The sequence below is a fragment of the Chiloscyllium plagiosum genome, unplaced genomic scaffold, assembly GCF_037043375.1.
Source record: "Chiloscyllium plagiosum isolate Xiang-an unplaced genomic scaffold, Cpla_swu_hap1 HiC_scaffold_20, whole genome shotgun sequence".
Lineage (NCBI taxonomy): Eukaryota > Metazoa > Chordata > Chondrichthyes > Orectolobiformes > Hemiscylliidae > Chiloscyllium > Chiloscyllium plagiosum.
The window spans coordinates 30,324,151-30,349,499 of record NW_028270158.1 but is presented as its reverse complement, the minus strand read 5'-3'; the positions used below and the strand labels follow the sequence as shown (position 1 = coordinate 30,349,499).

Sequence of the window (25,349 nt, the reverse complement as noted above, 5' to 3'; positions counted from 1 at the left end):
AGATTCTGGTCAATGGTAATTCCAATTAATGTTGATAGTGGCAATTCAGTGATGGTGTTTAGTCTCTTCTTTGAGATGGCCATTGTCTGGCATTTGGGTGGTATGAATACTTCTGCCCACTTGTCAGCCCAAACCTGGCTATTGTCCAGATCTTGTTGCATTTGGATATGGACTACTTCATTATTTGAGAAGTTATGAACAGTATTGAACATTGTACAATCATTGGCAAACGTCCGCAATTCTGACCTTATGATGAAGGGAAGGCCATTGATGAACCAGCTAATGGTTGGACCTAGGATACTACCCTGAGGAGCTCCTGCAGAGGTGTCCTGGAGCTGAAAAGACTGAATGACTAACCTCCAAGAATCACTACCATCTTCTTATGTGTCAAGTGTGACTCCAACCACTGGAGAGTTTTCCCACCGATACCCATTGATTCCAGTTTTGCTCAGGCTTCTTGATGTCACACTCAGTTGAATGCAGCCATGATGTCAAGGGTTGTCACTTTCACCTCACCTCTGGAATTCAACTCTTTTGTCCATATTTGAACCAAGCCTGAAACGTGTACTCCTGTGTACAGGACATACCTGGGCAATTGTCCACATTGTTGGGTAGATGCCAGTGTTGTAACTGCCCTGAAACTTGGACAGTGGAGTAGCAAGTTCTGGAGCAGAAGTCTTCAGTACTATTGCTGGAATGTTGTCAGGACCCATAGTCTTAGCAGTATTCAGCGCCTCCACCAGTTTTTTTGATTTCACGTGGAGTAAATCAAATTGGCTGAAGACTGGTATCCATGATGCTAAGGACCACTGGAGGAGGCCAAGAAGGACCATCCACTTGGCATTTCTGGCTGGAGATTATTGTAAATACCTTGTACTTCAGCCTTATCTATTGCACTGATGTGTTGGGTGCTTCAATCATTGTCTGGAAATATTTGTGGAGCGTCCTCCTCCAGTGATTTGTTTAATTGTCCACCATCATTCACGACTGGATATGGCAGGGCTGCAAAGCTTAGATCTGGTTGTAGGATCACTTAGCTTTGTCAATTATTTGTTGCTTATGCTGTTTGGTATGCAAGTAGTCTTGTTGGTGGTTTCACCAGGTTGATACTTCATTATTAGTGTGCCTGGTACTGCTTCTGGCATGCCCTCCTGCACTCTCCATTGAACCAGGGTTGATGCCCTAGCTTGATGGTAATGGTTGAGTGGAGAATAATGCCAAGCTGTGATTGTGCTCAAGTACAAATCTGTTGTTGTTGATGGCCTAGTGCTTAATGTCTGCTCAGTCTTGAGTTGCTAGATCTGTTTGAAAACTGTCTCATTTAGCATGGTGATAGTGCCACACAACATGTGCGGTGGTCACTCTTACCAATACTGTCATGAACAGATGCATCTGCAGACAGTACATTGGTAAAAATGAGGTCAAACATGTTTTTCCCTCTTGTTGGTTCCCTTACTACTGGCCACAGACCCAGTCTCGCAGTTATGTCCTTTAGGACGTGAACAGCTCAATCAGCAGTGTTGCTGCCAAGGCATTCTTGGCGGTTGACATTGAAATCTCCCACCCAGAGTACAATCTGTGCCCTTGACATTCTCAGTGCTTCCTCCAAGTGTTGTTCAACATGGAGGAGTACTGATTCATCAGTTGAGGGAGGATAGTATGTAGTAATCCTGGAGACTTCCTCACCCATGTTTAATCTTTTAAGACTTAATGGAATCCAGAATCAATGTCGAGGACTCCTAGGGCAACTGCCTCCCAATTGTATTCCGCTACACTGCCACCTCTGTTAGATCTGTCCTGGGTGATGGGACAATTTCCAGGGAAGCTGATGGTGGCATCTGGGTTATAGTGTTAGAATTATTACAGACAATAGCAGGCTGTTGCTTGGTAAAGCTGAGAGACAGCTTTCTCCAACTCTGGCACTAACCCTTCGATATTAGTGTCAACAGAGCTGTTTCTGTCGTTGCTTTTTCCACTTGATGCCAGATGGTCTGTGCAGTTTCATTTCTTGGTTGGGCCTTTGAAGTGATTGATACAACTGAATGGACAGCTAGATTATTTCAGAGTTAGTTCAGCTCTGGGTCTGGAGTCACATTTAGATCAGACAAGATGAGGACAGCAGTTTCCTTCCCTGAAGGATATTAGTGAACCAGATAGGTTTTCCTGACAATCAAAAATGGTTTCACGAGAACCTATGAATAATCAATTTCAGATACTTTCAATGAATTTGAATTCCACCATCTGCCATGGCACAATTCAAACTTGGGTCCCCAGATCACTTGACATGTTTCTGGATTGTCTAGTGATAATACTGTGACAGCATCCATCTCCTCTAGACTGCTTATTATTCCTTTCGCATTACACAACATCCAGTCTATGAAGACTGTTCTTCAGTTAATTCCTCAAAGTATTGGTCCTGAAAAAGCTTCTCATATACAATCCAGGATTTCATACTTTACAGTATTGTTACAAATTTGATTTGCTAATCTAGATGCAGATTAAAGGCACCCATTAATAAAGATGATCCTTTATTGCATGCATTTCTAACTCTTTCTTTAATGCACCCCTACAGGTTTGCGTCAGGAATGGGGTCTATATACATTCTCCATTAATGTTTTTGCCCCTTGGCATTCCACAGCTCTACCCATACAGATTCCATATTGCTGGAGCCAATAGCCCTACTCACCACTGCAGTAAGTTCCTCTTTTAACCAGCAATGCAATTTCACCAGTTTCATTTCAGCTTGTCATTCCTAAATAGTGATTACCATGGATGTTCAGTTCCATCCCTAATCACTCTTCAACTGTAGCTCTATAATCCCAACAGTATCATATCTGATTTCAACTTTGTGAGTAATTCATCCACTTCATTGCAAATGCTCCACACACAAAAATACAGCCTTCAGCTAATTTTTTTTGACATTATTTGTCCTGTTCACACTTTTTGCACGATAGCCCCGTTTTGATCCTGGCCTTAGATTTATTGAACTTTTCTTATGGTTTGTTCTTGTACTTTATCCCCATACTTTGACTCCTTGCATAGGTTCTCATCCTCTGCAATTTTAATTTAAAGCCTTCCAATCACTCCACCAGGGCATCAGTCTCCAACCTGCATAGTTGTAACCCATCCAGATGGTATGATTCCCAACGCCCCAGAACCAAATCCAGTGCCCCAGGAATTTGAAACCTGACCCCTCTTCAGTCACGTATTCATTCGATAGATGCTGCTGTTTCTACACTGACTAGCACATAGAACTGGCAACAATCCAGAGATCACTTCCTAACTCCCTATATTCTCCATTTAGGGCCTCATCTCAATTTTTAAAAATTAATGTCATCTTTACCAATGTGTACCATGACCACTGATTATTTTACCCTCTCCTTCCAGCATGTCCTGTAGCTACCAAGACATATTTGACCCTAGTATAGAACATAGAACAGTACAGCACAGAACAGGCCCTTTGGTCCACGATGTTGTGCCAAGGATTAATCCTAATGTAAAAATAACCCACGCACCCCTCAATTCACTGCTATCCACGTGCATGTCCAGCAGTCGCTTAAATGTCCCTAATGACTCTGCTTCCACCACCACCAGCAACGCATTCCATACATTCACAACTCTCTGCATAAAGAACCTTCCTCCAACGATCCCTCTATACCTTTCTCCTAATATCTTAAAACTATGACCTCGCGTGCCAGTCAATCTTACCCTGGGGAAACGTCTCTGGCTATTCACTCTATCCATAGCCTCTAATCACCTTGTATATCTCGATCAGGTCACCTCTCTTCCTCCTCCGTTCCAGAGAGAAAAGTCCGAGCTTAGTCAACCTCTCTTCATAAAGCAAGTCTTCCAGTCCAGGCAGCATCCTGGTAAACCTTCGTTGCACTCCCTCCAAAGCCTCTGTATCTTTCCTACAGTAGGGTGACCAGAACTGGACACAATATTCCAAGTGTGGTCTCACCAGGGACTTATATAGCTGTAGCGAAACCTCACGGCTCTTTAACTTGATCCCCTGTTAATGAAAGCCAAAATACCCCCTCCCACAGACACACACACACAAGTTTGAGGGGTGAATTTGTACTTGCAGAGTTACATTGTACTTTGCTCAAAAACTGCTTTTGAAAAAAATGCTTTGTGATTTACATATGAAAGTAGTGAAACTAACATGGTCATTCCACTTAACAAACAATAAACGTATTTTTCAATGTCTAATTTCAGTTACATCACACTAAACTTTTGCTAGAAATTGTGTTACAATTGTGTACTCCACAACCACCTGAAGGAGCAGCGTTCAGAAAGCTAGTGCTTCCAATTAAACCTGCTGGACTATAACCTGGGTGTTGTGTGTTTTTTAAACTTTGAAGATGGATCACAACTGCATTGGTGAAATCTCAGATTTTGGGAATCTACCAAGGGATGTCAGCAGAAACCAAAGCAAGTAGTTTTGGATTATTAGAGTATTTTGTCAGGTCAGTCAATAAAAGTAGCTTATAGTCAATTTTTACACAGAAACACAATGTTTATCTTCCATAAAAGCCTTCTTCATCAAACCCCATTGTATTTGCTTCATCATTTATCTAGTTTGTTTTGCATTTTAACCACCATTCAGTAGCACAACCACAGGGTAAAATAACCACTTCTGATTTTTCAATTTGATTCATAACTACATTTATCACCCATTGATCTGGTCCTTTTTGCATATGGAAACCATTCACCATTTTTTCTTTATTAAACCTTTCTATATTTTTCTTGAAGAATATGATCATGTTCAATACTTCCTCAGATATAATTTCTGGGAATGCGCAATAAATTCTGGTTTGCCAGTTGCCTATACCCTATCAGCAAAATCATTTACCATGATCTGTGACTGACTGCAGCTGTATACACAGGCAATAAATGCTATCCCAGCCAGCAAAACCTACATGCCATAAAAGTGAAAATAAAAAAAACGCATAATAGTATTCAGGACTGTTTTCCCAACAGCTATCCCAAGGTTAACCTCATGATACTACTCTATGCTGAATGAAAAAAAATCTGAAATTCAAAGATTTGTCAAAAGGATGGCATTTACCACAGAACAAAATTTACTATGAAGCATTTTGGGTCCAACAGTGATCTGCAAGGACAGCAACACGTTTGGCAGTGTTTGATTCCTGTTGCTTCCAGTTACCTATCCTCACCAAGTGGGATTCAAATCAGTGACATTAATAGCTCAACTAGGAAACATGATTAGTCAAGGTGGTTGAGTAGGTTTTTATATACGTTGACATTGCAAATACATCTGGAATTAAACAAATGTCAGACAGTACTCAGTCTAAAAAAGTCCGAACACTATTTAGGTCATTGACAGTGTTAGAATTAGATTCCATTGGCATAAAATCAAAGCAATGCAGGAGCTGCTCTCCAGTCTTACTGTCTGCAGTCACAGCTCAAACCCTACGTTTAGAATTCAGAATTTGCACAAATCAGCAAATGTTGTCCACTGATGACAAAGGTTTTTTAACGTTCTGTATCTTTAAAAATCTTCATTTAAGCTTCTTCATAATAGCTGGATAGTAATTACACTTATCAGTAGTACTGAAAGAGCAGGAAATGACTAGTTAACACAGCAGAAGAAATACTCAATATTACCTTATTCGTGAGAAACCCTACGAGCACATGCATTAATCCCCACTTTTATTGCATGTAAAATGCTGGATGGCATGTGAAACTCTTAACTTCTGCCTCACTAATGAAACCAGTATAATCAACTCGATGTCACTAATCAAAAATTAAATATTAATACAGTGAGAGAGAAACCCTTGGTCATACACTAGTGTCTTTTTGGTGGTGCGAGGGCTGTGGAGTTTGGAACAGCATAGTGACACATGGTATTTGCAATGACTAATGAATTCAATGAAAATTTATTCAGTCAAAAGATGACACAGTGAGGCTTTACTTTATACTGCAAATCATCAGGCAAAACATTTACATTAATTACACTGTTAGCTTGTATACACAGCTATAAAAAAAAGTTTAGTGAAAAATTTTCACAGTAGTTCCCAGTGTAGTCTGATAGTTCACTTAAAAATGCTGCAGGATAATCTGCCCATACACATGGTCAAACATAATTCTGTACAAAAACTAATTTATAAACCCTCAATATTACAGAAAACAAAATCTCCAAAGTTGCAGTGGACTCAGCGCAGAATAGCAATGTCCGAGTGAATATTTACAAAGCTTCTATTTATTACAGGATCAGATCAAATGCTCCAGCCACTGTCTAATCAGTTTCTGCTGTTCGTAAGATGACAGATGATCGGACCTTCTGGTCACTGTCCTTGTCCTTTTCTTTGTCCTTGCTTTTTTTAGACTTTTTCTTTTTGTGTTTGTGTTTCTGTGTTTTGTCAAGTTCAGAATCAATGCCCAAATGTTTCTTGTGCTTTTTATGCTTCTTGTGTTTTTTGTGTTTCTTTTTCTCTTTTTTCTTCTTTTTCTTTTTGCTATCTTGAGTGTCCCCTGAACTGACACTGCTACTGCGGCTCCGAGTCTGGCTCTCACTTGGGCTGTGACTCCGACAACAAGTCGGGCTCATGCTGTTTTGGGTGAGACTTTTAGTGCTGTTATTTCTGGAACCTATGGATGTCCCCTTGATCTCTCTTGTTTGGTGCATAATCTCTTTTGCTTCCCTTCCCTCTCTCGGTGTATGCTCCTCTTCAACTTCGCTTTCACTCTCATTGTAGTCAGGTTCAAAGGCTGCCTCATCAGTTTCTCTGGCCAGATCCAGAGAGTGGCGAGAATGTCGGACAGAGCGGCTAACTGGTCCAGCGGGCTTGTTGCGGCTGTGATCTTTGTCACTTCGGCCAGAATGCTCTTGCTCATTCTTTTCTGCTGATATTTCAGTCCGGTGAGAGACCATTTTCCCAGAGACTTGCCTCTCCTTACTGCTCTTGATTTCCAACATATATTTCTCCTTCTCTCGGCTGGAAAGGGATGATGATTTTGGTTCTTCAGTGGCACTTTTGGACTCAGAACTACTTCTGTGGTCTGTATGCAGTCTCCTTTCCTTCCCAGGACTGTGGTCATTTTTCTTGGGCTCTGAGCTACTTTTCCTGGTGTCTATCTGTTGCTCCTTGCCTTTTAAGCTTGGTGCCAGTTCTTCACATTTACTGGGAGAATCTCGCTTCTTAATATCTCGAGTTCGCTCCTCTCTGCGTTTGGAAACAGAGACCTGCCTGTCGACATTTTCCACCTTTCCATCAACAGAAGGACCAGAGTCTTTGTTTGATGCTCCTCTATTGCCTGGATCTAATTTTTCAACCAACCGGTCTTTTGAAGATTGAGGGACATTATTGGCAACTGCTGACTCTATATCCCGCTCTGTAACTGTTGGCTTGTCAGGCTGAATTAGAGCTTTCTTCTTGTCTGGAGTCTCTTTGTCTGACCCATGCTCTTTATCTTTGGTCTTCAAACCTTTCTCATTTAAATTTTTTGCCGTTGTTTTGGGCTCCTGTTGAGTCTCATCCAGATTTGGCTCTTTAACAGTTTTTGGGAATCTCTCAGATGGAACCTCTTTATCGGTTTGCTTTGCTGGGTTGAAAGACTTCACAGTGGCACTTAGTCCACAGCCAGCAGCTTTCCCAATATTTAACGCAGCAGCTGTTTTTCCTTCATCTTCATCAGTCTCGTAATCCTCCTTTTCCCACTTGGAACGAGGAACTTGGACAATAACAATCTCATCTTCAGCTGGGGGTCTAGTATCACTGTTGTACTCTTCCATTGTCTTGATCACGGTTTTCTTTGTGTCCAATTTCTCTTCAGCTTTCCTAATGGGGCTGCCTCCAGCAGAACTGGTACTGGGGATGGAAAGATAACAGCTCAATTACATCATCTTGACTGCCAGCTTTCCCTCCACCACTTCAGTAGCTACAATTCCTAATTATGGTCACCTTGGAAAGGCTCATCTAATGCAACACAGAAACAGCATGCAATCAAGCACTAACCTGAAATAGCACGTGCTGCACACCCACAACTTACCCCACCTCCATCTCAGCTGTTGTAGGAATGGACTTCCCTACAAGGAGGAAGCCAGAGCGAGAGTCAACAGGTGATCGCACGTAGCTACCCTAAATCCCCAGGTAAAACTGGTGCACACTGAAATTGTGAAGGGTTGCTGCAATAGGGAGCAATTGGAGGCCAGATGATCTTGTCTGCATGAGTGGATGATAAAAGGGCACAGCAGTTGAGGTGTACTTGATTTTTCAGGTGCACAGGCTGGTTTATAGCTGTAGTTCAACCAAACATCTGCATACGGGGACAGGATGCAATTTCCTCTCTGCTCCCACCAGTGGAATCACAATTTTAATAATATGTTCAACATTCAGCTCTCTTTTGTTGAAGGAAAACAGGAAGTCAAAGATTTTGAAAATCACTCATGTGGATTTGGGAATTTTGTGGGCTTGGTTACCAAAGTTATTTAGAATCAGGAATGCAAACATTTGGCTGTGGTAACTGAACTATACCACACAAACACAAACTGGGCTGTTTAATATCACTGGGAGAAAGACAGGACCGCAGATCAGAATTGAAGAGTGTGGTGCTGGAAAAGCACAGGTCAGGCAGCTTCACAGGAGTAGGAGTCGATGTTTCAGGCATAAGCCATTCATCAGGAACATTTGGTGGTGGTGGGGGGATTGTGGTGGGTAGCTTGGAAAGCAAAAGGTATGTGCAGCAGGTGGCGGGAAGGAAGATGGACAGATAGGACACTTCAAGAGGGCGGTGCTGAATTGGAGGACTGGATCTGGGATGAAGTGGAGGGAAGGGAGATGAGGAAACTGGTGAAGTCGACGTTGATACTTGGTGGTTGGAGGGTCCCAAGGTGGAAGATGAGGTGTTCTTCCTCCAGGCATCAAGTGGCTAGGATTTGGCAGTGGAGATGACCCAGGACTTGAATGTCCTTGCGGAGTGAGAGGGGGAATTGAAGTGGTTGGCTACAGATTGGTGGAGTTGTTTAGTGCGTGCGTGCGCCAGAGATGTTCTCTGAAATGCTCCATGAGTTGACATCCTGTCTCCCCAATGTAGAGGGGGCCACATCAAGAGCAAACACAGGGTGTTTGGATGTGCAGGAAATTCTCTGCTGGATAGAGGTGGGGGGGGGGGGGGGGGGGGATAGAAGAGATGTGGGCAAAGGTTTTACACCTCTTGTGGCAGCAAGGGAAGGTGCTGGGAGTGGAAAGGAGCATGGACCTAATTAGGGAATTGGGAGAGGGAATGGTCTCTGTGGAATGCTGACAGGGGTGGGGAAGGAAATTTCTCTGGTGGTGGGGTGTGACTGAATTTGATTAAAATGGTGGAGGATAATGCGCTGTATTCGGAGATTAATGGGGTGGAAAGTGAGGACCAGTGGGGTTCTATCCTTGTCGGGGTTGGAGTTCAAGGGTGGAGGTGTGGGAAGTGGAGGATATGCGCTGGAGGGCATTGTTGACATTGGAAGGGAAATTGCGGTCCTTGAAGTAGTCGATGGGTTTGAAGTATTTGTTAGTGTCGAGTCAGTCGCTGGAAATGGAGACTGAGATGGAGGTGTCCGAGATGGTCCAGGTGAACTTGAGGCCAGAGTGGAAGGTCTTCATCAAGTTGATGAACTGTTCAACCCCCTTATGGGAGCACAAGTTAGCACCAATAATCATCAATGTAGCAGAGGAAAAGGTGGGGAATAGTACCACTGTAACTATGGAACATGGACTTTTCCACAAATCCAAAGAGGCAGGCTTAGCTGGGGCCCATGTGGGTGTCCATAGTTATTCCTTTGGTCTGAAGGAAGTGGGAGGATTTGAAGAAGTTGTTGAGGGTGAGGACCAGTTCAGCTTAAAAACACTTCAAACAAAATATTAAAAAAACACAGAACTACAATCCACCCCCCTCCCCACCAAAGAAATCAGACATTTTAATGTTAATCATCCTAAACATAAAAGATATAATCTGAAATGTTCTAACCTTGTATAATCCACAAGTGTTGAACCAGCCACCTCGCCCCCAGCCACTTTCCTCCTCGTCTTGGTTCGCACTTTCTCAGGTTTGGATTTCGCACCATTAATTTCTGCTAATTCTGTAGACTCTTCCAGTGGAGCTGGGGACTCTCCACTCACAATCTTTTTGCCACTTTCCCGGTTTATTTTGATTTTCCTCACTGATACATTTGGAGGAGTCGTCTTTTCCTTGTCAGCAGGCAAGTCTGTGTGTTTTTCTGTTGATTTCTCACTGCCAGAGTTAAATTTACCTTTCACTGAACTTTTTGCTCCCTCTGCTGTTTCTACTTTTGAAGATTTAGTCGGAGGTGTTCCAAGTTCTCTCTCGGGCACTTTTTCATCAGTTTTCCTTTTACGTTTATCAGCTTTTACTTCTGCTTTAGTTGGTTTTTCATCAGCTTTAATGATCTTTTTTGATTTTTCCTCTCTATTGACTACTTTATCGTGTTTTTCATGTTTAGTTTCCTCCCTGGGGTAATCCTTTCTTTGTTTTTCCTCTTTTACAATCTTCATCTCTTGGTATTCACGCCCCATTTTAAGTTGCACCTTCCTGGGTAAAAAAAACTTCTCGCTTTTTGGAAGAAGATGGATTTTTGTCCCCTCTGTTTTGGGAGGACATTCCTCTCTTACTTTCTTTGCAGTGATCTCAGTGTGAGGGGATTTCTCTCGCTCTCTCTCGATAGGCTTTTCCTGAGATACTTTTGCTGTTTTTCCAGAGGATTCCTTCTTTGGTGTGCTGCTCTCTGTTTTCCGTTTCTGTTTCTCACTCTTTGCTTTTAACTTTTCCTTTCTCTCCTTTTCAGATGTGGCTTTGTAAGGAATAGAGTCTCCTTCCATGGGCTCATCTCTCACTGGTGTTGCATCGTCTCTGCTGAGGGGCAGAAATAAAGAGGTCCCTTTCCCTTCATCGCCAGGGGTCTCCCCAGTTTTCTTCCCATCCCGAGAAGAATCAGGGTTGGTGAGCATCTCTGTTTCATCTTTTTTCTTCTTCCTGTGTTTTTTATGCTTTGTTCCTTTGGAATCAGGACGAAGGCTTGGTGCTTCTTTTTCTTTTGAATCTCTTGATTCTTTTGTATTGTGACTCTCTCTGTAAGAGTACTTTTCTTGATAATTCCCAGTGCCAGCTATATTACGAATACGAGAGGTCTGTTCAACTGGATATTCATCTCGACGGCCCCGGCTATGCGGTGAACCGTCACGCCTAGCACTTGCAGTACCAAAGCGCTCTGGAGAGAAGTGATCCTTATTTGAGGGAGACCGTGGTCGCGGCTGATTACCACCACTGTAGCCCTTATAATATTCGTACCATGCTCTGCATCGCCTTTCCCACTCTCTGTACCGTTCCCTCTCAAAAGAGTCTCTTGGATCACGAGGCCTTTCATAAAGTTCTCTGTAGTCGAATGGAGGCGGTGGCTCTCTGTAGCGATCATAATATTCACGATCGTTTTCACCTTGGGGAGCATTTCGTTTGTAAGGAGAATGTGTTTTGTAATTTGGAGATCGGGTGCGAGAGCGATAGCTTCTGTAGGATGGTGACCTGGATCTGGATCGGTGGAACCCACGTGACCTGGATCTGGATCGATAACCTCGACTCTTTCCACTGCCTCTTCGATACGAAGGGGATCTTGAATACGAACGACTTGGTGATCTACTAACTGACCGAGAATAGGATCTTGAGGAATTAGATCGAGACTTGGAATAAGAATAAGAGCTTCCACTGAATGATGATCCACTATATGAACGTGACCTGGACCTGAGTAGGAAATGATCAGAAAAAAAGTATTACATGTTACAACTCCAAAGTACACAAGCTTTCTCCCATATCTCTGAAGAGAGAACCCACTTAAAATTGTGACTATGTTTGAATAAAAGAAAAGCTGGCTGGGCAGGGCATCAGGGAATCAGCCTACTGGAAAGGCAGCTTCTGGCCAAATGTTCACTGTTCTGTCTGCTGCTTTCAGATTTCTGCTGTTTAATAAGCAAAATGGTGGCACCGAGGTGGAGCGAATAGATGAAATCCATTATTCTGCAAGCATGACGAGTGTTACACTTGGTATAGGAAACTTCTAAAGCAAGCTTTAAAAACTACAGAAAACTAAGTCCTGAAATTCATATCAAACTAAAACAGAAATTATCCGGATTACAGAATTCACTCAGTAATTCCACAATAGGGAACAGTGAAGTGCCAATCACAATACACAAAGACTGGATCCAGAGTGTTGATTTTTCAGAAAAGAAATGAGACTCTCTCCATATAACGTACAGGCAAGAGAAGACTAAAAAAAGGTGAGGAAATATATTTTGGGGGTGGGGGAATCATCAAGTCAAAAATTATTCACCTCAACTTTACATGAATAAAGACCTGAGGACTTTAAAAAATACACAGATGCTGGATAGCTGAAACAAGAACTGAAACTGCTGGAGAAACTCAGCATGTCTGGCAGTATCTGTTGTGAGAAACATTCAACGCTCTGGATCCAGTCACCCTTCTTCAGAATTTGATAATTTCTTGATGAACATTCTACAATTATGGCAGATTGCCATTTTACCAGCAAAATAGCCCACATGGTTGTTAGATCAGACAGCCTCTCTACAGATTAAATAAGCATAACAAACAGGTTAATCTTTATACCTGCTACAGGATTGACAAATCTGTTCATGTTCAATTTTACAATAAGCAAACTTACCTTGAGTAGGAACGCCTGCGTTCCTTTTGAATTTTTCTATACTCCATTAACTCCTTAGCAAAATCATTGGTGAACTCATCAAGCTTGGACTTTTTCTTCTCCCTAAAATATTTGGATTTATCAGTTGGTGGTGGTGGTGATGGGGTGGGTGATGGTGGGGGTTGGGGAGGAGAAGACAGAAGTAAATTTACATAAAACAAAGATTGTAGGCCTCACATGTTTACACATTTATTACATCTACATAGTTCACTTCTGCATACCTTTTAACATGCTACTAGCAATGAGAATTGCCCACCTTTATACACAACCAGATTTTGTTCTTTCATAAGCTGTACCATTAAAAGGAAGGGCACGCACTTCAAAATGAGTTTGGAATATAGCAAGTCTGCCCCTAGTAACTTGCTTTTTGTTTCAAACAGCTAAATAATACCCAATTTACTGAGCTGCAAAAGCCATTCCCTTCCAATTAAAATACAATTTTAATAGGAAATAAACTTGTACAAGACATTTATTTCATTTATTGAAAAGATGAGGTGCATCAAGATTAAAGTATGACGAGACAAAACTGAACCATGTCCTTGCTCAATTCCTCCTTTGATGACCATTAGCCATGGCATGCACTTTATACAGTGCATTTTTTTTCCTTTTAAATGCATTTGCTCACTGGATGTAGGCACTGCTGGTTCAGTCAGCTTATATTGCTCATCCCTGAAACACTCTCAAGCTAGTAATGGGGAGCTGCTTTCTTCCACTGCTGTTCATGTGGCGTAGGTACACCATAGTCTTGTCAGTGAGGGAGTTCCAGGATTTGTCCCAGCAATGGTGCAGGGAGATTGATATAGGACCACATTAGGATGGGGAGACTTACAGGGGAATTTCCAGATCATAGCGTATTATCCAGGAGATGAACAAATGGCTCAAAGACTAGTGGTGTGGGATGAGTAGATTCTGGTTCATGGGTCACTAGCACCAGTACAAAGGGGGGGGGAAAAGGGCTGTACTGTTGGAATGGTCTATACTAACCAGGCTGGAACAGAAAACACAGTACTTTTAACTCGTGTGAACATGGGATCAAATGTGGAAAGATGCAATAATACTACAGAAGTAACAGATCAGAAAATAGCAAGAAGAGGCACAGAGAAAAAAACCTAGGTATACATAGAGACTAGATATTACAAAAATATCAAAAAAGATAAAGGCTTTATGTTTGATTGCATACAGCAGTTAAGTAAACAGATATGATCTGATAGCCATTCAAGAAATGTGGCAACAGGTCAATGAAAATTGGGCCCTGAATATTGAGAGGTATATGACATTCTAGAGCAGTAGACAACTCGGTGGGATGACCTTTTTTTTTTAAAAAGACAGAGGTGGATATATTCTTGTTAGGCGAGAGATTTCAAAGTTAATTGGGCATGAAAGGAAATACGGAATTCAAAATACAAAGATTAGCCATAAGCTTATGAATAGTGGAAAGCTTGAGTGACCAAATTGTCCATATGAACACATTTTTAAGCTTACATGATTACTGCCTGACATTTGGGGGACACAAATATTATGTGCCACTTAGCCAAAGCCTGGATGCTGCCCATGGCTTGTTGCATATGGACCCAAACTATGCAAGGACCCAAGTTGTCGAATAGTGCTGAACATCTAGGTCAGTCACCTCAGCTTCATGTCATCTCTGCAAGAGGTCCTCAGGGTAGCGTCTTAGGTTCAACCATGGTCAGTGATCAGCCTTCCAATAGGTCTGAAGTGGGCAGATAATTATGCTGCTTAGCATCATATGCCACTCTGCAGATAATGATGTACTTCATGACTAAATACACAATGCCTAGGATTGGTGCTGAAATGTCCAGAGGCTCGGAATCCTGCAGTGAGTAACTCAGCTGATTGCCCAAAGGCTGCCAACCATCTACAAGGCATAAGCCAAGAATGTGCTGGAATACTCTCTACTTGCCTGGAAGATTACAGCTCCATTTACAGATTCTAGAGCAATAGACAACTAGGTGGGATCTTGACACAAGAACAATGCAGCCCATTAGATAGGCACCACGTCAACTAACTTCCAATCCCTTCACTACCAACCCTCAGTAGTATTGCAGAAATTCATTAAGGCTCCTTATAGCAGCCATCCAAGCCAATGATCACTGTCGTCTAGAAGGAAAGACAGTAGATACATGGGAAAACCTTCACCTGCATGTTCCCCTCAAGCTTCTCAACACCCTGGCTTGAAAATGTTTCTGTTCCTTCAGTGTTGCAAGGTTTCTGGAACTCCCTCCCGAACAGCACAATTGGTGTCAACTACATCAAATGGACTGGGGTGGTTTAAGAAAGCCCCCCAGCTCCTTAGGAAAGGGGGAAACTCTGCAATCCCCAGTGAAATTCACACATTTAATCTCATGATGGAAGGAAGGTAATTGAAGAAGCAAGTGAAGATGTTTTGGCTGAGGGTACTACCCTTAAGAACTCCTTCAGGAATATTGTGGGCTTGAGATGAGTGAACATCAATGATCACAAACTTTGTAGGATTAAGATATGACCGAGGTATGACTTTCACGTTAGTGACATACAGCTTAAGGCATTCTTCATAGCAGTTACAGGATTAAAACTTAGACCAGTACTACTGAACAACATTGTATTGCATTTTTGTTTTCATTACGTGATCCCCAGTAGCACACAATGAAATGCTGGTTACATAGTGTTTTATATTTAATATTGCTTGAAGGATTGCAGAAATAGTAGTGATTTCAAATTGATGGACATACACAGAATAGTTTATTTGACAAAAGCCATTGAAAATTGACAGTGGACATTGAATTAAAAAAAAAATAAATCACACGACTGCTAACTTTGGAGAGCAACTGGCTTGAAGAGGTTTTTCTTTTATCTGGTTCATTTGGAGTGAAGCCCAAGAACTAACTGAACTGGAAGAAAGGCTGCTATTAACAAGCTATCCAACAAATGTCTCCCATTTCTAAAAACAAAACACTACTTCTGTTCAGGATAATAGTGTGATTAAGGGATATTTATAGAGATACAAGCATTTATATTTGTACATGATTGATTGTGTATTTTAATGATTTGTCACTTGTATCTTACAGTGAATAATACAGTAAAATAGTGAAAAGCTTCAACTGTCGCCACAATTAGGCGCCATTTTGAATAGTTTAAGAATAAAAAGAGCAAGATGATATTATGGAAAGACAGTCTTTGTTCCACTGACTCCACCATGAGTCCTGAGTCGCACATCTGCACCGGCAACCCTCCTCACCACTGTCTGTGCTGGACCCACTATTGTAAGGGTCACCACTCTTTTGGTGTTGGGCCAACCTTGCCATCACTGAGTTTCATGCTGAACCCAAGCTCACCCCCACAGCCAGCTGTCACCTCACTGATACCCAGGATTCCCTGCTCCAGGCCTACTGCGATCACAGCCAGGAGCTCCTGGCTCCGCACTGCCTCAAATGACGCCAGGAGTCCCTGCTCTGGGCATACCACACTGCTGCTGCCATCTCACCAAAGCCAGGAGTCCCCAGTTTTGCTGGACTGCAATGAGTCGTCTCTGGCCCTGCTGCCAGGCTGCCATGCCAAGAGTCCTGCTTCGACAACCCTCCTTCGAGATGTTGCCTTGCTGGAGTAGCCAACTGATCTTTGGAGGAGCTTTGCGGACGCTGATAACCAGGGGTGCCGGGAAGGACATCCTTGCTGCCACTGCCTCCAATCGCCACTCTGTGCATGGCCCGCTCTCACTGCTGTGCTGATGCCGCTGACTGACCCAAAGAGAAGAAAAATACAAAAGAAAAAAGAAAAAGAGAAATAAAACAAACAAAAAAAGAAATAAAGCACACTGGAGCAGATAATCCCCAGGCAAGAAGCCCTGCTATCTTGTTGCCATCTTGGAATCAAGACATGGTTGATATTTTCTTTTTGTTTAAAGCCTGAAAGAATTTACTTGGTCATCTTGCTAAATGGAAAAAAAATTTTTTAACTTGTGATCTATGGAGTAGTTGGATGAGAGAGGCAATTCAATCCTCCAGCCTGGGTGATTGTAAGATTTTTGTTTCAACTTTTGTTCTAACCAATTACTGCGGAGTGTCTAGCTATAGTCCTGCATTCAACACAATAAACTCTCCAAACAACATTTTTATATGCCTATACCAGGCCCACATTGTTTCTATGTACTGTACAAGATATTGGTGAGAAAAGATGTCACCATCTCACAGGAAATCTCAGCATGATTTTTATGAGTAGCAACAATACTAATCCATACCAGGAAAACTAAGACTTGTAATGTTTGAAGTAAAATAAAGTCATAAGTATAGTTCAGTCTGAGATATCAAGTTTACTTTCTCATGCATACTGAGAAATCTACATAGAATCTACAATACGATTTTTATTTCAGATTTTCAACAAATATGGTGCAAATAATACATCTGATGACATTTCAATTGTAGTCAGCTTTCTAATAGAATCCCATGTCATAAACTATTGATCAACCACCGAACTTATGAGCATTTCATAAAACAAGAATCACTCACTCCTCTTTCAGCCGTCGCTGTTCCCTGTAGAACTCCTCCCTGGAAAGTGGGGGTGCTTGTGTGACTGTTGGCATTACACTCGCAGGAGTTGCTGGAGTGGCAGGAGGTACCCAAGGGGCAGAAATAGTTGCTGGAGCTGGCGGGAATCCTGGAGGAGGGATGCTAAATCCAGCGGGTGGTGGTTGGCCAGGAGGAAACTGTGGAGGGAATTGAGGAGGAGGCACTCCTGGAGGAAGTGGAACTGGGTGAGGTGGAGGAGGATATAGGGTTGGTGGATGCACGTACACTGGTGGGGGATTTGTTGCCTGCGCTCTGCTTCTTGGAACACGATCACTCTGCTGATGCCCTCTGGTGGACGGCCTAGGCAACAGATTAAGTTAGAGATAAGCAGAAATAGTAAGTTCAGTATAGCTGCAAATCTGAAAAAGGTTCATGTTGTTTGCTATACAGTATCTACTTTCAGTACTTTTTTAAAATGGAAATGCACTGACAATTATTTTCAAACATAGTATTTCACATTAAATGCTTCAGTATCACAAAGGAACCAAGATGGCAAGGCCAAGAGATCCTTGGTTATAGCTCAACTAGAAGCCTAACTGAAAGTCATTTCTATCATAATTACACTCCCCTCTGAAGAAAACTCAATCACAAACCTATACACCCTATAATGTGTAGCGGAGATGGACTGAATCTGTGGAATCTGTATGGCTAGAGAAGAAACACCAAGGGGCAGAAGATTTTGATGGATGCTATCAGCCTGCAGCGATGTAGCAAAGGCATTAAATAATTATAAGAGATGCGTGCAATTAAACAATTAATCACAGGTAACTTCAATTTACATATGGATTGGAGAAAGCAAATTAACAGTGATGTTGTGGAGAATTTCCTGGGAAAAAAAAACACATTGAGGAACCAACCAGAGAACAGGTTATTCTCAAACAAAAAAATAATTAACAGTCTTGCTGTGTGGGTTTCTCTGGGGAAAACAGCAACATAATATTGCCCACAGTCTATAATTCTTCATTAAAATGGAGAACAAAGTTGTCAAATCCAAACTGAATCTAAAAAGGGAACCAAGAGGGTATGAAGAACATGAATTAGCTTGGGGAACCTTATTAAAATGATTGATGGTGGATACACAATGGCTAATATGCACAAATCACAATTATTCATTCCTGTTTGGTGCAAAAATGTGACAGGAACAGTGTCCCAACCACTTAAAATTCTCACAAAAGGAATTTGGAATAGTATTGGATCAAAGAGGAGAGATGGGCGGCACGGTGGCAGGGGGCGTCACGGTGGCACAGTGGTTAGCACTGTTGCCTCACAGCGCCAGAGACCCGGGTTCAATTCCCGCCTCAGGCGACTGACTGTGTGGAGTTTGCACATTCTCCCCGTGTCTGCGTGGGTTTCCTCCGGGTGCTCCGGTTTCCTCCCACAGTCCAAAAGATGTGCAGGGTCAGGTGAATTGGCCATACTAAATTGCCTGGAGTGTTCGGTAAGGGGTAAATGTAGGGGTATGGGTGGGTTCGCTTCGGCGGGTCGGTGTGGACTTGTTGGGCTGAAGGGCCTGTTTCCACACTGTAATGTAATCTGTAATCTAATCTGTAAAGATATAAAGTTGGCAGAAAGAGTAGCAGGCTTGAGAACTGGGAGCATTTTAGAATTCAGCAAAACAGGACAAACAGGCATTTTTGGTAAGGTTCCGCATAAGAGGCTATTGGGCAAAATTAAAATGTGGGTTGAGAGTTGGCAGCCTGAATCAACGGGAATAAATGGGTGTCTTTTTTCCAGGTGGAAGGCAGTGACTAGTGGAGTACTGCAAGGATCAGTGCTTGGGCCCCAATTACTCACGATGAATACAAATGATCTGGATGAAGAAACCAAAGGCTGATAACAAAATTGGATGGGATTACAAAATTGAGGAGGATACAAGAAGATTTCAAGGTGGTTTAGACAAGTTGACTGGGGAATCACTTGGCAGATGTAGTATACTTCACTAAATGTGAAGTTATACACTTCAGTATGATAACAAAAACAGTTTTATTTAAATGGCCATTATATTGGGAAATGTGGATGTACAACAGTTCTGGATCTCTTGTCCACCAGCTAATTAAAGCACTTGGTCAGTTCAGTCAAGTGGAAAGCTGGTTTGCAATATGAAGGGATCCCAACAGCATGTGTTCAATTCCCACACTGGCTTAAGTTACCATTAAGAATTCACACTCTCAACATCTCCCTGTGCCTAAGGTGTGGAGACACTCAGGCTAAACTCCCACCAGTCATTTCTCAGAGAGCACAGTCCTCTGATCTGGCAAGATTACAGTGACTCAAAAATAAATCAGATAGACAGATGTAACAAACAATTTGGAAGGCCAATGCTATATTAGTCTTTGTTGCAGGAAGACTGCAGTCATAAGTAGGGATGTCTTACTACAGTTATACAGGACCTCAATCCTCGGTAGAACATAGGTATAGAGCATCACATGTAGCTTTGGTCTCCCTAAGAAAGAATATACTAGTATAGGCATTGGAGACGAGATTTATGAGGTGGGGATGGCAGAACTGTCTTAGGAGGCTCAGTCAAACCACAGTTCAGAAGAATGCAAGGGCATCTGGTTGAAACATATAAACCTCTAACAGTACTGGACAGATTAGCTATTGGGAGGATGTATTTGCTGGCTGGAAAGTCCAGAACAAGGAGTTGGCCATTTAGGACTGAGATTAGGAAAGATTTATTTACTCAAAATGGTGGTGAAATTGTGGAATTCTCCACCACAGAAGGCTGTGGAGGCCAAGTCATGGAATATATTCAAAGAAAGAGATGGATCATTTTTAGATATTAAAGGAATCAAATGGGATGAAGAGAAAGCAGAATATGGCACTTTGATAAAGAATCAGGCGCGATCATATGAAATGCAGAACAGGTTCCAAGGGTCAAATGGTCTACTCCATATCCTCATTTCTACAAGTTATTGAATAGCAAATGTAAAAATCTGAAAATGGCTATGAATACCTCAAAGGCAGAGGTTTTCACAATTCAGAACGTAGAAGTGCACACAGGAAAACCACAATATTGTCAGATACAAACAGAAATGTTACAGTAAAAAGGCTTCTCAAAGTGGAATTATGCTTGGAGGCAGGAATTCCAAGTGGTTTCTACTTACAATTCCCAGCCAGGTCTGTTCCCTGGTGGTCGAACCCCACTGCTTCTCATTGGTTGACCTGAACAAAAGTTAACAAATTAATATTTTGCTTCATTTTATAACCAAATCTGAAAACCATTTCCTAAAAACGAACCTGTTGTGGGTATGGACTGCCCGTGTGAAGCCGGATGACCAAGAACAGGAACTTGATAACCCTGAAATAAAACAGTGACAATGAACCCAACCAAAGCAATAGCAGATCGCTAGTTAGTTGGACTACAAGTTAGTTCACAGTTTAAACTAATTTTTCCCAGTTATTCCAACTGAACAGAAGTCCAGTGATTTTCAGTCCTTGGATAGGGCTCCCAATTTTTGGATGCTCATACTGAATGAGTGCAATCTTAAATATGGTGTAATTTTTAAGGTTTGACGTATGAACAGTTCCTGTACTTACGAATGGCTATTTTATACTGTCCTGCATCATATTCTGGCTTGTGTACAACTTAACTTGCAAGAAAACTGAAAAACAGAACATGCTTGCAACCTGGGATTACTTGCATAAAATCTGAACAAACATCTTCCCATTCTAACACAACATGACTGGGTCAAAACTCTTAGTCCACTAAATAAAATTTTGGAACAAACTATACCCCATTCATTTCCATTGTGATTGTGCGAGGTGAGAAACATCAGCTTTTTAACCTTTTAATAGGTAAAAGATAATTTATTAGTGGGTTGATTGGACTGCAAGGAAACTTCAAAGTACATCACTCCAGTTTCAACCACCGATATACACGAGATGCACATGTTGCTTTTAGGTAATCATTGTTTCATATGCTGGAGAGCTGTGACTTCTAATTACCAAAACTCAGTTTTCAAGTTTAGGCTGATAGAGCTGAAATGAAATGCCACGCCATATGCAATTTGCTATGGAATTTCATACATGGCCCCATTTGAAAAACTTGAATCAGACGAATCATTTTACTGTATCATTTTGGTCCCTTGGCATTCTTCTACTTCTTGGCCTTTTCCATTATACCCCCCTCCCCTTTTTCTCACACCTGGGCTCAATTGATATATACAACATAGAACATTACAGTGCAGTACAGGCTCTTCGGCCCTCAATATATGCCTGGTCTTTTCTAGTATGGTATGGTTGGACTGTGCTGGATTTAATTACCTGAAATTAGCTATGCGAAGTTGGAGGATTTTATCAGGTGGATCAAAATGATCCTTTATCTGTCAGTGCATCATGCAAGATAAAGGTCAAGTTGACCAAGATTGATATGGAGGTGCAATCAAATGACACCAGGTTTGAGTCCAACAGGTGCAAAAGCTTGTGATTTCAAATGCAACATAGCCCTTTTGTCAGATGAAGTGAGAGAGAAGCAGACAGAACACAGAACTTTCAGGCAGAGAAATCAAAAGAACACATGAAAGTTGTGAGTGGAGTGTCAAATAATAAGTCTCTGCAGGTGACCAAGGATGTTAAGCCAATGAGTCTAACATCCTTGGTCAGCTGCAGAGACTTACTATGCGACACTCCACTCACATCTTTTGTATGATAATTTCATCTCTCTACCCATAAATTCTGGGTTGTGCGCTCCCCTCCCACTTCAAGCGAAAAGGCGATGTTCCAAAAGCTTGCAATTTCAAATAAACCAGTTGGACTATAACTTGGTGTTATGAGACTTTTGACTTTGTATAATGTTGACGCACAATCAATGACTTACCTTTACGACAGAGGTACTGCTTGTAGACATCGATGGATTGCTTGTGATTGTTCCAGTTGTGGCTGTGACAACAACTGTTTTGTTGAGTTCACTGAATATGAAATAAGAATAAAACATTTCGTTTTTACAGTTACAGGTCGTTCTGCTATAACACACGTTTCGCTCAAACAAATTCACTGTAATGTGATTGAAAAGTTGAGGACACAGTTTCTCAAGTGAGAACTTTTAAAGCATTCGCTGGATGGAACGCGATTACATTGCCAATACTTTAAGCGCTGTTTCGAAGCGTGATTTTTCTATAATGGGGGGGGGTTGCACAAGAAATGCAACCATCACGTTAAAGAAGAACTACCTGTAATTGAAACTTAATGTCACAATTCACAGCCTGTTTAGTGATTATTTAGAGAATGTGTGAACAGTGTTTGTATGAATTAGTTTTCAAGTTCTTCAGCTTACTCCCATTATTCATATTAGAAGTAACATTTTTCAAGTAGAAAAATGACAAAGAAAGGGGATTATGAAAAGCAAGATAAGCAAAACCAGGAGCCAGTAATCCCAACATGTCAGAAAATTGTTGGAGTCATAACTAAGGTTGACTTGTGAACATTTTCTGGTAAGAGAGATCCAACATGGATTTGAAAATGGCATATCACGCTTAAATCTGACAATGTTTCGAAGAGGTGACTGAGTAACGAGCAGATAAAAGTTTAAAATGGACTTCCAGATAGAATTTGATGAAGTCCCTTGTCTGAGTTTTTCAAAGTTCATGGAACTGCAGACACATTAGTGATCCAGTCAGGAAATTAGCTGAGCAACTGTCAGTAGGGATCACTCAGAGGTACTTCAATTCAAAGGATGTGATGACTTGTGCCAGCAAGGAACTTGCATGGAGCTTCAACTATTCAACCTATCTATTCGTGACCAAGAGATCAGAAAAAAAGCTACATATCCAAATTTGCCACTGACAAAAAGACAAGTAGCAATAAAGGCATAGAAGGACGAGGCATTGCCAAACTAAATGAAATGGTTAAACTGTGGAAAATGGTGCATTTGCCTACTTTGGACAAATTGCAAATAGACTCAAAGGATACAGCAGGGGGTACTGCATAAATAGTGAAAAGCTAGAAAAAGTAGAAGTCAAGGAGACAACGGTCCAGTAAAATTATTCAAATGTCATGACAACAGCATAAAGTTGAGGAATATTCATTTTATATGTCGAAGAACTGAATACAAGGGGAAAAAAATCATGTTTCAGCATATAAAGGCCTGGGCTGACTGTATTTTGAGTACTGTACTCATTCTAGGTATTACCCCTGAGAAGTTACAAATTGACTTAAACAAATAAATAAATAATGAATTTAACAGAATGGAACCTGGATTCCAAAGACTAAATTATATGGTATAATTACACAAACTTGGTTATTTTCACTGGAATTCACAAGACTAAAGGAGGAATTGATTAAACTTCGCAGGTATCAAGGAGAACACGTACATTAGATTGGGACAAACTAATTATGCTGGATATGGAGTCTAAATCTACAAGAGTGTTCATGGAAAGTTTGAAAATTAAACTAAAGAAGAATGAAATGAGGAAACACTCTCTCATGCAAAGTGTGACATGTTTGAAACTGGCTTTCACAATAGCAACTGATCGATATTATGTTAATCATGGATTTAAGGTTGATACTTCTGGCTGATAAAAATCTTAAGTTATCGGCAAAGATACATACATGCTGGAAGGTTGTAAAGACTGCAAATAACCCACGACTTCATTGCATGGCAAGGAACAAGTTCAGGAGGGCTAAATAACCCACTTCTACACCTAGCTTTCCAAAAATAAAGTAGAAGAATAGGTTTTGAAAAGTGCAAGGAAATGAGGCAAAGTGGCTGATGGAAAATTCCAGAACTCGGGGTGAACAGCTGAAAGTTCACCATTAATTCAAGGGATTAGGTCACAGCAGTTCAAACCCAGAATAATAAATTCGGCTGCATTATTCAGGCTCAAAACAGTCACTTTTCACACTGATGCACATTTCCACACCACCCGTTTTAGGGAAGAGGGCAATCAAGTGAAGACCAGCTGTTAAATAACTACAAGAAAAAAAAACAAATCGAATCACTAATATACAAAAATGGGTTTCTAAATATAATGACTCAGTCAGTCAACACAGTTTTTAGAAGCAGTGGGGAGAAGTGAGCAATCAGACTAGCTAATTTTTCATAAGGAATAATATTTACTCTTAGTCACCCAGTTTGATTATCATTATAATTATTTGAGAAGTGTAACAATGTAATTCAGAATCAAACAGTTGGGAACCACAATTAATTCAGTCTAAAATCAGTGCTGTCTCAAAAAGGAGTGATTAATATCTAGAATGATACTCTGAAGTGCACAGACAAAATAAAGATTTTGAAATTGCTTAAGAGATAGCTAGGTACTGTGATGATGACTTCTACAGAAGAGTGAAAGAGATAGGTAGTGAAAAATATTCATGAGTTAGTTACAAACTAAAATTTAATCAAGTAGTCTACTTTAAAGAAGCAAGTAGTGAAATCTTCACTTATGGTCGTAACAGGTGAAACCACTTCTGCATTTAACGCACAGCAGTGGCACTAATACCATGGCTCAGTGGCCTAGTTTTGCTCAGAAACACCCTTGTGACCTTTTAAACAACTTCTTTGAAAATCTGATACTAAGATGTAACTGCAATCCCTAAAAGTTTGTGACAAGAACAAAACTTACATATCCCCTTCTTCGTGCTTTGGAGGTAACGGATGAACATGAACTGTGGCTGTTGACAAGTCTGGAGCAGGGTTGTTGGCAGTGGGGGGAGCTCTACTAGTTTTCACAGGAGAAGGAGCACGTACTGGGGTAGGGGCTGCACTTGGAAGGGAAGTTGGGCCAGTCGGAGGAGTGGTGGTGACTGGCGTGTCTGCTGGTTTTGAGCTAGCTGCTCTGCTTACTGGAAGAACAGGTTGAGGGTTGAGCAGGGGCAATGGCCTCAGAGCAGATTGTTGATTATGTATTTGTTGGGACGGAGCCTGTCGCTGCTGCTGAGTTGGCTGTTGCTTGCGAGCTCGTTTGGTGTAACCGGTTTCATTTTTGAAGTTGTTCACAGCCTGCAAATAAGAATACTGTGACTGAGAATAAATTTGAAACTCCCACATTCTAATCCCTACACAGACTTCAAATATTTATTTTGCCATTTATATCCAAACTTCCACTTTTCCTCAAACA

At 41.4% G+C, this 25,349-nt stretch overlaps 1 protein-coding gene across 9 annotated transcripts in view; it reads right to left on the bottom strand.

The window, feature by feature from the left end:
• Positions 1-5,873: 5,873 nt before the first annotated feature.
• The window catches only part of rbbp6 (retinoblastoma binding protein 6), a 56,194-nt gene continuing 36,718 nt past the window's right edge, over positions 5,874-25,349 (bottom strand). For all 9 annotated transcript variants that reach the window (XM_087997773.1, XM_087997775.1, XM_087997774.1 and 6 more), the window contains 8 exons: positions 24,855-25,231; positions 22,112-22,202; positions 20,533-20,593; positions 20,400-20,457; positions 17,233-17,592; positions 12,692-12,793; positions 9,973-11,757; positions 5,874-7,835 (listed from right to left, as the gene is read on the bottom strand). In XM_087997773.1, coding sequence (XP_087853899.1) covers positions 6,263-7,835; positions 9,973-11,757; positions 12,692-12,793; positions 17,233-17,592; positions 20,400-20,457; positions 20,533-20,593; positions 22,112-22,202; positions 24,855-25,231 — 4,407 coding nt within the window. In that variant the 3' untranslated portion in view covers positions 5,874-6,262. The remainder of the gene's footprint in view (positions 7,836-9,972; positions 11,758-12,691; positions 12,794-17,232; positions 17,593-20,399; positions 20,458-20,532; positions 20,594-22,111; positions 22,203-24,854; positions 25,232-25,349) is intronic.